Source organism: Teleopsis dalmanni, chromosome 2, assembly GCF_002237135.1.
Source record: "Teleopsis dalmanni isolate 2A chromosome 2, ASM223713v2, whole genome shotgun sequence".
NCBI classification, from domain to species: Eukaryota; Metazoa; Arthropoda; class Insecta; order Diptera; family Diopsidae; genus Teleopsis; species Teleopsis dalmanni.
This window is the reverse complement of record NC_051847.1, coordinates 188,232,135-188,245,928: the sequence shown is the minus strand read 5'-3', so window position 1 is coordinate 188,245,928 and position 13,794 is coordinate 188,232,135. Positions and strand designations below refer to the sequence as shown.

Sequence of the window (13,794 nt, the reverse complement as noted above, 5' to 3'; positions counted from 1 at the left end):
CACGGTTGCCACTTATGGTACTTTAGTACCAAAATTGGTACTTTTCTTTTTTTTTTTTTTCGTTTGGTACTCATGTTCAAAAACTGGTACATTGACGACCGAACTTTATTGTGGATATTTCCAATTAATTTTTTTTATAAATGCAACTTTGCTCTATTTTGTATTTTGTTCATTTATAACACTATGAAAAACACAGAACGAGAAAACAAAAAGGTCCAAAAAAATTTTGGACCTTTTTTTACAGAAATGGTACCTTTTTAAACCAATTTTGGTACAGAAAAAAGTTTTCAAGTGGCAACCGTGTAAATAGTTATGTTTAGAAAATCCGATTTGAATCCGAATAGAATCTTGTATTTGCATAATAATACAATAAGTTACCTATATTGTCTTTATAAAAAGTCATTAAATTTTCACACATCTTACCAAGAAAAGCCCATAATTGTTGTATTACGCGCCAAACGCCAACCATTGAAGAGTGAAGCAATACCGTATACTGGCTCTGCATCCATTCCTTTGTAAAGTCCAGCTAATTCCTTTTCCGTCACATCGAATTGATGACCATTTATTTTCGCTATCTTCTTAAATTGCACAATGGCATCGGCAAAACGACGTTTGCTAATCAACCAACGTGGCGATTCAATGACGTATCTGCGGAAAATTAAATTGAGTAAGCAAAAAAATTCAATCGAATAGAGAATAGCTAATATCGGCAATTACGACTTTATACAATTGATATTTAATTAAAATCGGTATCTATTTTTATGGTAGCAATGTAAATTTTCTTAATTCATTAGCAAAATTCATTTAAAAATTTGAAAAAAATTTCACTTAAAAATTATTGTATTTAAATATTTATAGAAACTATAGTAAAATACTTCAAAGTATCGATGCTGTGGGAATACCCGCGAAAATTGTAGCTTTTGACTGTAAGACTAATTCCAAAAAAGAAATGCAAAAAATTAGGAATGGCAAACAGAAATTGAAAACAATTGAATTGACTTGGATGTTTCCAATTTGATGCTCACATATCAAACGAGTCAATGCAAAGCCGATGTGCTTCAATGAAAGTCACACAAATGAACTTGATTCCTAGCCTAGCAAGAACAAAGCAAAAAATTGCTATGTTACAAATGCCAACTATGCCAAGTGAATTTTTTCTTCTCCCAACTTTTGTTTTTCGACTTTAGTTTTTAACAGCAAACGTGCCATGGAACCAAAAGATGCACTATTCCATGCTCGCGATTTTACTACATTCACAAGAATTCCCTAAAAATAGTTCATAGTTGCATGTGTGAGGATGTGCTTACGTACTTGGAAAAAAGCAAAACCAGTGCCGTTGGTATTGAAGTGTACCACATAAAGGATTCCCAATCACGTAGCCACCAAAAAAGTAATGGCATCACCGTTGTACCAATGGACCAGCCAAAACTTTGATAAAAAGCAATTGCACTGCGATCCTTTCTGAAAATAAAGAAAACAAAAAATTAATGAAAGGATTAAGGAATAAAATTAAAAAAAGAAGATGAGAGAGAAGTGAAATTATATATGAAGAGAAGTACAATTAAAAATAAAGTGGATTAGAATGATAAGATTTCCCATGAGGTTTGTCATTTTCGAAGATATTGATTATTGTTGGACAGTTATTGCTTTGGGTTAGATTGTAGTTATGTACATTGTTCTTTTAACAAAAATTCAAATAAATGAGTTTCCAAAACCATTTAAAAAATATCATTGCTTGTTTCTAATTTTATTTTAAAATCGGGAACATTATACACCAAGATTCAGGTGCTTCATTGTGCTAACCTCAGTTATTTAATCGGTTATTATTAGGCTGTTAATTAACGTTAGCAACGTTCAAGTTTTTGTTTTCTTCCATATGTTATAAAGAGTGAAGAGTCATTACCCAAGATTTATAAGTTTGCTCCTGCTCAATTCAAAACCTTGGCTGAGAATGTGGTCACATGTTGGTCAGTTCTAATCATTGTGTTTAGATTTTTCATCATATATATCAAAAAAACAGCAATTACTAGTCTTTTAAGTGCTGTTTTAGTTAAGTTAATCGGCCCTCAATTTGCGGTGCTTAGTCAAAACATTTTCAAAATTTTTATATCCTCTATGCTTAGTGCAAGGAGTCCATTTAAGAACACACTAGATGGATTTATGTATGAATTAGCCTATCTTTGGTTCTAAGTAACATATTTATGCCGTAATTTTTGAATTAATATTCTTTCCAATAACTGAAGTTTTTCACTTTGATCTCGCCAGATTATAGATTAGCTCAGACTTAATAAATTGACGTTAGACTCCTCATTTGCAGAGACAGTAAGTCTTTTTGTTACATTTGTTGCCGTTGTGTTCCAGAAGTCAACACACAGTAATGTTGTTGAGTTGTTCCTTTTCAATCTAGTTTGAAAGGTAACTGCCCAACATTTCTGAAGGTGTGAGCTTAAGGCTAGTAGCATCGCTTAGTTGCCACATATAATACTGATTGCCGTATAACATAAGCTTGTATAGCTTATTTTATGGCAAATAATATAATATTATAATGTAAAGGTCCTTAAGTGATGTTCTCACCACCAAGTTTGAATCCACCTATATATTTGTAGCAGTTTTATCTACTTTTTGTAAATGTAAGTATTTTTTATACGAACTTATATATACTATCTGTGAAATATATGAAATAAGTTTATACATTATACAACAATTCATTAGACTATAGTACTTATAAAAATCTTATTATCAATATTATTGTAAACAATACACTAAGGTTTTAGTTATATATAACTTTTCAAAATATTTATAATCATTTATGTAACAACAGTTTTATGAACCAGTGTTTTCAAATTATATTAAACTAATATTTATGGCAACACATTAACAGAGACCTTGAATAAGATTTTTATATCTTAAGTCCAAAAATTCTACAAAGCCATAAAATTATAAATCAATAAATTAATAAAAAGGCGCCTATAAGGTTACTTGTTTTTGTTTTAGTGTGATGTACTATAATTCTTATCATTTTAAAAGGTTTCTTCAACTCATTTTATAATATATTTTATTTCATTCCATCTAATTTGTTGGGGAGCCTATGTTTGTTCGATGTTATATGATAATAGCGTGAGAAGTGTTTTTTTCTAAGGAATGATATGTGAAAATAGTTAGCACACGATTTTTATTTTTGGTTATTCTTCGATTGCAAAACTAACCTCAAATATAATAATATACAAGAACATAAATTTCAATAATATTAATCAGAGAAGTGACTATTAATATAAAAGCTTTTTGGGAATGAGAGTACCTATACACATAGCAATATTATCGAGCTGATGATGATTTCTTCAGTCAGCATAAGGCAAAGGATCTTAATAAAGCATTTCTTTCTAGTTCTGTTTTTGAATATTATTAAGTTGTGGGGAAGTCACACTCTTACTCAAAAAAACTATTGTTAACAGTTTTTGGTAAATACGAAAATGACTTCATAATTACATCTATCTAATGCGATTCTTCCACTTTTTTGTCATAAATCTTCCATTTATATTTTGTACTTCTTGACTTATTATTATATTATTATAAATATTATATTATAATTAATGATATATTATCATTAATGTTGTATTAATATATAATGTTATTATTACTATACTTATTATATAGTGATAAAATAAATCTTTTTACGGACTATATATTTTATATGTGTAAGAAATATATTATTTTTTTTTTCAAGTAATAATTATACTGTCCATTATGGGTCAATTTTTTGGAGTTAAAGTTTAGTTTTAAATATGTGTCATTATTTCTTATTTGTGATTAATTATAATGATTTTTGATTTTGCATAATAAAATTATACGATCTAAACTAAATTCTATTTTAAATCCCTTTAGATAAAAGGGCCTAAAATATTTTTGCAGATATTATATAGTATAATAAAGAAAAACAAATCTTACAAACCATTTATATTAATCGTATACTTAAAAGACAGTTAAACATATAAAATACTAAGATGTCCCAGTGAATTATGTATTAAAATTTAAATCCTAAAATATTAAATGTGTAGAATATACGTTAATATACTCACTCTCTTGAGATTTCCATGCCAACAATTTGAGGCGATTGAAATAAACTATTAACGGTTAGACCAGCAAAGCCCGTAAATATTAGAAACCAAGTATAAGAACTTGTGGTCCAAATGGATAGCATGCGACCTAATGAACAAAAAGCAACGCTAATATAGTAAACTGGACGACGACCAAAACTAAATAAAAGAAATAAATAAAGAGAGAAAAATAAATTTCAGAATAAAGAGAAACAAATAATAAAAACAAAAACAAAAACGGAAAGAAATAATAGAAATTGCATTAATAGTTCATACAGTTTAGGTTCATATTTTATTTAGTTAAATCCTTGTAAGCAAACTTACATGTCACCCATTTGTCCTAGCACGAATGCACCAACAACTTCTGTAACGCGTCCAACAACAAAAACATTTGTTACAAACAAATCCTTTGAACAAACCCAATTCTCCTGTGTGGGAATGGTGCTCTCGTACCAGGTCTGATCATAACTCCAACCATGTTGGCAAACTATACACGTGCATACACAATGAAAGAATGTTGTAAGGACGATTCCATTTGTAGATGTTTGTGGGGGATGTCAAAAATAGAAAAGATACAAAAAAATTGAGAAAAAAGGAAAAATTAAAATAAAATTGTACGGATGCCATTGCAGAAAATTAAATAAAGTTAAATAATAAAATAAAAAGTGCGGCATAAGTGAAACGCATTAAAGTGCAAAGTTGTAAAAAGTAATGCGTTGCAAATGCTGAAACTTTCCTCGGACTTAGATATCTTTTCAAATGTTTTTTCCCATTATTATAATTTTATTTTCCTTTAAGCTATTTAAAACATTGAAGTGAAAAGATACTAATGTCCAATATAAGTAAGAGCTTACTGGAATTATTAATAGTAATAGTTTTAATTTTCTTTTTTAATCGTCTTTCATATATTTTTGAATTTTTAAATTACATTTTAAATTTTAGAAATTTACAAATTACAAATATGTTATAATAATTAAAAATATTTGCAATTTAAATAATAATCTTTAAAATATAAAACTCTAGGTATTTTAATTTAATTTCTTGCAAAATTTTGAGGTACTTCCAATTGCTACCTTTGGGATTTAGAAATTTTTGCTATGAATAATTTTGTACAATTTTCTGTATTTTTATTTATATGAGTTATTTATTTTATTTGAGTTATTTATTTATATTTTAAACAAATAGTTGAAATGTATTCTTTATCTTTGTTCAATTCTCTAAGGAATTTGATTTCAAAAATATTAACATTTTTAATGATCTATTTGGTAGTATGGCTTAGAAATTTCATTCACAACTATTAAATTATTTCCAAAATGTTTAGTGATAATATTCTTGAAGTATTCAATGTATTTAAATTTGTACATATATATGAATAAAATTGAAAAAGACCAATGATTAAATTTTGAACCATCCACAGAGACACAAAAATAAAAGAAATATCTAAGTGGTCATTTCATTGTTATATAGGTTCATTACAGAATTAAACCCATGATTAAACTTCAAAATACATACTGGAAACTGAAGAAGTAACTAAGTGGGCATATATATGGCATGAAATAAAACTCTATACTATAGTTTCAATACTACTATTAAACGTTGAACTTGGAAAATACACCCAACTCTTTTTTTACACGGTTTCTTTTTACACAGATTTGAAGTTAAACGGTTGAAAAAAAAAATTTTTTTGTAAAAAATTTTTAATCTAGTACGGTCTCAAAATTACTGTCTTGTTTAACACTTGGCATTTTTTTTACACGGTTTTTTTTTACACGGATTTCTGAGGAACGTATCTACCGTGTAAAAAAAGAGTTGGGTGTATTCTAAATCCATGAAAGAGGCACTATAGATTTCTATGTAGCAGTGCAATTCCCTTGATGTTATAATAATAATAATAATAATGTAATAATAATAATAATTTAACACTCAAAAGAAACTCAATTAAAGATGTGTTTTTTTTTTTTAAATGTTTATCTCACCTGATACATTCGGTTTTGTGGCATTATTCCATAAGTTCCCATCCATGATATTTGTAAAACTTGTATTATACATTTCGCAGCTACTAAATTTTTCTAGACCTCGATTATCCTTTTCTCTATATTTATATAAAATTATAGAAAAGTTATTTTTTAGTTAATATTAAAAAAATAATGGCACGTCTTACAAAGGTAATGTAAGATTCCTCCACTCTTCTAATGTGTAATTAGTATTTTCTCTTCCTGGCACTGTACACCAATGATCAGGTATATTTAATGCTAAAATTATATTCATATAAGTCATTGCACCTGCACCTGCTAGACCCATCACAAAGATTATATTATATATTAACTGAAAACGACCATGATTGCCAGCTTTTTCCATTAAATCCTGAAACGGATCATCTGTTTCTGATGGTTCTTCTTTGGTCATCTCATAAACACCGTTATGATGTACCCCTTGATTTTGTTGAGTATCTTTCATTTTTGGTTTTAATATTAAACTATGTATTTACTTAATTGATAATGAGAAAATTTTAGATAAATTTGTAGGAACTCTGGAGATCTAAAAAAGAATGTGTTTAATATAAACAAAAATTAATTAAATTATTCCGTTACATATTTAAAAATTAATATGTGATATTTAAGCGACAAAGGACGAAATGTTGAGAAGAATGGAAAGTAAACAAAATTTAAAGGATCACAATCAATATTATAATGATATTTATAAGTTATAGTAAGATGTTAAAGCTGTTAATTTCATTGCTGTAAGCTGTATTAATCATTGTAGCTTAGTACTTCACCTATGATATTTTTATTACTTGGTCTCCTATCTCAAAGAGGAACTAAGGAAGCATTATTGGTGGGAAAATTTGCTTTGAAGTTCTGGTCATTAAATAATTATTAGAGAGACTAACTCAACAAAACATATAGTAAAAATATGCATAAAATCATACCCATTTAGGATATTTCTTGTCTCCAAGTTATTACAAAAAAATCAAACTAATGCTATATTTTTGCATATATCTCTTTTATTATATGTAGAATATAATAGATGTTATTTAAAATATTTAAACAAATTATTTTTCGTCTGTTCATTTCAGGTTTCGTAAAGAAAATTTTTATGAATGGAATGTTTTTTTATTAATGTTATTAACTTTTATTATATTCACTAATATTTTAATTGTTTGCTTAGTTGTTAAGTGATTTATTATTTTATGCTTGATATGAAATTCTGTGAAATATTGTATATACTTTAAATATGCTTGAAGTAGTTTACTTATCTGATTTTATATAAGAGGCAGACTTTAACTACATAATAACTCTTAAGTAGTCAGATATAATTTTACAATTATTTAATGAGCCACTTAAGTTTGTAAAGAGCGTGTATTTTTATCAATTTCATAATAAGTGCAATACTTGATATAATTTTTGTTATTAACTGCCAAAACCAAATAACTTAGTAATAAAAAAAACTTCATACGAGAGTCAAGATAAGATCTTAAGGAAAATAATTAAAAAACAGTAATAAATTATATACTTCTAGATGTGAATATCAGCTATTTATGTGTAATAAATATGAGAAGTTCCTGGTTTCTTAAATAGTACATATACTTCGAAAAAATTCTTCCATCATTTATGGTCCATCTAACGACTATTCGAATAGCTCAAAATCAGACATTTATATTAAGTGTCGAATTCTTCAAACTCAATACACTTAAGATACCACTTAAGATGGAAGTGATATCCCTCAAGGTTGTTATTGGCATATTTTTAGTCAGACATCTTGAAATTAATGTATATCTCAAACTTTTTTTATATTATGATTTTAATAATATATAAAAGGTAATAACATTAACTTAACTCAATTGTTTTGTAATATGAAAAACAAATTATATATTTAAATGCCATATTTATTTTTATACTTATATCACAATTTACAAATCTTACTGGAAGGTAGTATTAATAACTCAACCCGGCATTCTTCGTTTTCTTACTAAGTAGGATCAATAATCGTTTCAATTTTAAACTTTCACTAAACTTCAAAAGAGCTTTATGGTGTTATCGATAAATTCTAAGTGTTATTATATATCGATTAAAGGATTATTTAAGCATGCTTTACTGAGAATCCATTTGGTGCATCCAGTTAACTGACATTAACAGCGGAGAAAATCTGTTATTTTTGTTTTTTCAAGCCTTCCAACGTTATGTGGTTGGGTGACGTTGATGCCATTGTATATTGAAAAAAAGTATATATATAATAATATATAATACAATTATGTACATATATTTAATAATTTATATAAAGTTGTCTGAACAAAATAAGTTGATATTGTACAGATAGTCTATCTGTTGTTTGGATACCAGAATACAGTGACTTTATGATAAATGAAGGGATGTTCTTGCGTGGAGGCATAAAATATTTTATTAACGTCATATCTATAATATATTAAATTCCCAAAAAAAACGTACCAATTAGATGGCGAAAGGAAATTATTTGCATCGAGATTGAAAAAATTTGATCATCTATTAATTAATTAAACTAGATATAGCCAAAATCAAATTTATCATCCCTGTCCTTAATGGATTTTGTCATCAATTAATTTGCAATGCACAGAGCTTAAATGTTTTGAATGATGATCATCGCAAACTTTATTAAAAAAATTAGAATGAACTAACCTGGGTTTATTATGGGAAATTTCACTTTTGGCAATGGACGAGTCTTTAATTCTTGGGAAATATGTTGAGAAGGATATATGTATGTAAGCATGTTAAGTAGTTATATAATATAGTCAAGCAGTAGCAGTGGTTTTCAGCAGTCAAGTAAAAGTCGGTCAAGCAGTTTTATAGTCAAGCAGTAATGGCAGTAGTAGTGAAGTCAGGAGTCAGCAGTCGGCAGTTAAAGAGTACGGTCGTGTATATTAACTGGAGCTTGTCTTTTACATGTATGTATATATTATAGAACTATTATAAAATGTAGAATGTTTTAATAAAAGTTTCATAAACTTCTCAAAGACATTAAACTGTTAAAGTTTATTGGAATATCTATTGATCAGGTCTTTCAGGTATGCTAATACATTATTGGTATTATATGCAATACGTAAAGTAGTAAATCTAAAAGGAGAAAAGGTGCCGGTGTGAGAAGGTGTAAATGATTGTTGCAAAAAACAATGAACTCATAGATTGTCTATAATTAATCTGTCGCAGCTTCTTTCCTATATCCAATCCAAACTTTTTCTTTCCGCAAGGACTTCGAATTTATTAGGTTGGGCTACTATAATAGCAATACAGTTTATGTATTTAGTAAGTTCTGTTTAAAATTAGAACAATCAAGCAAAAAATAATTATGATTATTTTTCTTAAGATATAAAAACTTTTACTTGAGCAAAGTATATATTAAATATTTAGTTTTAATTTTATTAGTAATTTCTGATTTTTAATTTATTATTAATAATTAATGTGAAACTATGATCAAGGTTAATTTAAATATACCTACTATACTATACTATACTACACATTATTAAAATTTACAATGAGATTCAAAATTGTTTAATGTGTTATAGTTTGATTTGAGGCATGTTCTATCGAAAAGTCCATAAAAAGAATTTCATCGTTGACTTGCATGTTTTTTATAACATAGATACAACATTTTGTTTACATTTTTTTTTTTGTGATAAAATGTTAACAAAATTATGTTAATCGGTCATTGCAGAACAAAAACTACAAATGTAGAATTTGATAAAAGTAATTTCATACGAAACTGATAAGAAGCGATGAATACGCGTAATAATAGTTTATAAATAATTACCTTCAAACTTTTAAATATTATTTGGATTGCAATTTTTTTTCTTGTTATTAATTTTAATTTGAACTCTTAATTTATTTGTTTTTTCGATTAAATAATAAAAAATATTTACACTTTTTAATCACAACACTTGAACTGATTATTAAATTTGAAGTACTCTTATCGAGCATATTTGTAATGTGTAATTTTATTTACACTCACTTTGGTTATAATTAATATATATTTTATGTAATTTTTTATTTACATCTTGTAATATTGAGTTTGAAATTAATTAATAATAACACTATTTAACAAATTGAAATATTTTAAATTATATTAATTATTATATATTATATTTTATTAATTATTTAAAAATTTAATTATAATTAATTATTAATTATTTTTAATTAGTGATATTAATTAATAATTATTAATTATTTTTAATTAATGTTTATAATTTTTGTAACTAAAATAAAATTTTAATGTTTTATATAAATATGCATATATATTTCTTAATTTGTGTCTAATTAGAATACTTCATTAACTCGTTAACGTAGCTTTTCACTCCGAATAACAAAGCAAATCTGAATGAAATGAAGAATTATAATTAAATTAAAATTAACACCAGTCAACAGCCAGAAGTGGTAAAATTGCCAGTGATAAGGCAGCTTACTTTTTATAATTTTATTGCACCTTTAATCACTTTGTGTAAATAAATATCTTAGAACAATCAAAATAAAAAGAAGCTAATAATTTGAAGAAAGTACATGTGCTCTTAATTCCTTACGATAATGCGTGTTATAGTTGACTAAAAATTATACCCAGTACAAAATAGGTTAAACTGAAAAGTCTTTCAATCAAGTAAATTGAATATATGATAAGAAAAGTTCTCAATCGTTTCGTAATTTACACAATATCAATCTATAGATATATTTCAAAGTTAGTTGAATATGATTGACTGTGAGGCATTTCTTTTCAATATAATACAGGGTTATCCATTTTATATTTCCAAAAGCAAATGTAAATAAAATAGACTTGTGATTGAGATATGGAACAAATTTTCATTTCAACATATTGTTTGAGTATTGTCATAAGGTCTGAAAAACAACATCATTTAAATGCTGTGCTCTATAACAGTGCTTGTTTCTTTTGAGGTGATTTGTCGACACCCAGCTGTTAATAATTTGGACATAACTTGGTGGGTATATATTTTCATAGTATCGATAGTTTGAGAGCTCTCTTCATGATAAACATGATCCTTTGCGTAACTGCGCAAAATAGTATTCAGTAGTGACAAATCGTATGATCTTAGTGATAAAATCCATAAAGCTACTTTTTGTGGATGCAATAGTCTTTTTATAGTTCTTTCACTGCTCCAAATGTCACAGAGGGGCATACCCCTTAAGCGAATGTGCTTTACTCATGAAGAGAATTTGATGAGACCACTTTATTAAACTTAAAATTACTAAATTTAAGTGTGCGTTGTAGTCTGTAATGGACTTAAGATTAATATATAAACTAAACTTTTTCTATTGAAGATATTAAACATTTTTTGTCTAAAGTTTTTTTGTTGGGATTTATTTAACACTCCGTATCTCGGTAATTGTTTAAAATTTTTGATAACAGTCATGACTACGTTATTTCTAAATAGGATGATTTCTGAATAGAAAAATTCTATGTTTGATTATAAGGCAAATGCTTATTGGCGCCTTTTTTTTTTTTTTGATTTTATAAGCAATCTTAAATTTGCACTCATTCCTATTATAAAACTATTTTAATAATTTTTTTATCGGTCGATATTTATTGTCAAAAGAAACAATAGAAACAATTTGATTAAATTCAAATCTTTTAAAATTAATACACCGTAGTCAAGTACAAACGATTGAGATGAAGGTCTCAGTAATAGCAATAAGACGATTAATTGGTATTTTTGTTAATATTCCAATAAAGATCGTCTTACCATCGATCTAAAGAATCCTAAGGAAGGCCGATTTTTATTTGACGTTCAAAAGATATTTATACAAAAAAAAAAAATTCCAAATAATCCATCAAATTTAATTAAATGATGGATAGATTAAAAGTAAAAAGAAATTGAAATAAAGTACGTTTCGTTTGGAAAATATTGCATGAATTTTAAGGGACGAAAACGCTTTCTTCACGATGTGCAAGAACAATTGTTCTGCTTTCGTAATTTCTTGGAGGATTGTCTTTCTTTTTTGTATTTTATTTTGATATTGACACTATATACACCATTTACAAGAAGTTGAAGCACGAAATATATGGATCGACATCTATAGAGAAGCACTAAATAGAGTCAGATTTCAAAGAATTCTTGGGGCCCTGTGCTCCACTGGGGAAAGTGGACAGTAGTAGTAGTTAATAATTTTTTAAGACTGCAATTATTAAAGGTTGAAGTCGTACTCTACCAAATTTTAAGATTTAAATCAGCGTTCATTAGCCAACTGACCCAAAGGCTTACTAGACTTGTATTTTTGAACCTAGATTTTTGTTAATTTATTGTAAAAGTTCATTTACAAATTCACTTGCTGTGTTATATTAAAACGAAATCATAAATTAGTTGTAGAATAATTAAATTAATTAGTTATATTTTTATTATTAATAGTTAAATTTTAACACTATTCTTTTATAGTATTATTTATTATATGATTATATATTAGTCGTTCTTGTGTATTTAAGTTAATCTAGGAACGTAATACGGAGAAAGTCATGCTAATGCTACTCTATGATTCATACAAGGGAGACTGGAAATTTAATATATTGTTCTAATTATTTCCATTGTAATTATATTTTGTTAAAAAAATAATATAAAAAAGAATTTTTGTTGTTGTAGCTCACTATATTTCAAAAAGTCTCCATTGAATACAAAAGTTTCTTGTAAGTAAAGTAGTGACTACCGTAAATTAAATATATTAAATAAATTAAATATAATTAATACATTTCGCTAGAACATCTCTTTACAATTTTATTGGAAAAAACTTTTATGTACAGATCCAAAACATATACACCATATATAGCTTATATAGTATATAGTATGTAAGCTATTCTTTTAAATGGTGTTTACAATATATAAAGAATTAAATTAGCTTATAAAGTTTTATATTAATAAACACAAAATTGATCGAATAACTTAAAATTTAATAATCTGAAAACGAGATTAAATTCAGTCAATTATAATAAACAAATAAACAAACAAATTTCAATTAGTTCCATTCAATTTTTATGAAATATTGCTATAATTCTAAATGAAAGTTTTGTTTATTTTATAAATCAACATCTGTTGTATTTGAGTTGAAACGTCACTCTTAGCTCAAAAGTCTTGCCTAAGTGGTTTCATTAATTATGCAGCTACTTTAAAGATTTGTGAAAAAAATTCATTTGCAAATAGATTTATTCCAATAAAGATATTATTAATTTTAACATAAAAGAAAAATAACTTCGTCATTGTATTATATGTATATGTATAAAAAAATTGGTAGATCAAGTTTTGTTTTATGAGTTTTTCCCACTTAATAGCTCGGGCAAATAAGCCTTTGTCAACGTCTTCTAACATTATTTATACTTTAGATGATGCTCACAATAGCGTTTCAGGTAAGAATTATTGAATTTTAATTAGATAGAAATCTTTTTTTAAAAAAGTAAACAATATATACAGGTTACAAGTATAAATGCCAAATTGAAAGAGAATCGTTAGTTACTACTTCTGACTACCTTGTATCCAGTTAGTTGGCTCAGTTTGTCGGCTCGTCTAAGTCAAAGCGGTTAATAATCGAACGGAGGAAAATATAAATAAAATTAATATACATTTTATTGTATCTAATTGCATTTAAAGTGAAATTGTTTTGTGTGATTAAATTAATTGCGTTTATTTCAATTGAATATTTGCGTGTTTGAAAACTAATAATTTAAAAATGTTTTCAACTAC

At 26.6% G+C, this 13,794-nt stretch overlaps 1 protein-coding gene across 1 annotated transcript in view; it reads right to left on the bottom strand.

The window, feature by feature from the left end:
- Positions 1–9,915, bottom strand: part of LOC119684649 (carcinine transporter-like) — a 12,588-nt gene extending 2,673 nt beyond the window's left edge. The window contains exons 1-7 of the mRNA XM_038098729.1: positions 9,876–9,915; positions 6,256–6,632; positions 6,071–6,186; positions 4,419–4,581; positions 4,077–4,253; positions 1,312–1,461; positions 424–648 (exon numbers count right to left, since the gene is read on the bottom strand). Coding sequence (XP_037954657.1) covers positions 424–648; positions 1,312–1,461; positions 4,077–4,253; positions 4,419–4,581; positions 6,071–6,186; positions 6,256–6,551 — 1,127 coding nt within the window. The 5' untranslated portion in view covers positions 6,552–6,632; positions 9,876–9,915. The remainder of the gene's footprint in view (positions 1–423; positions 649–1,311; positions 1,462–4,076; positions 4,254–4,418; positions 4,582–6,070; positions 6,187–6,255; positions 6,633–9,875) is intronic.
- Positions 9,916–13,794: the final 3,879 nt, after the last annotated feature.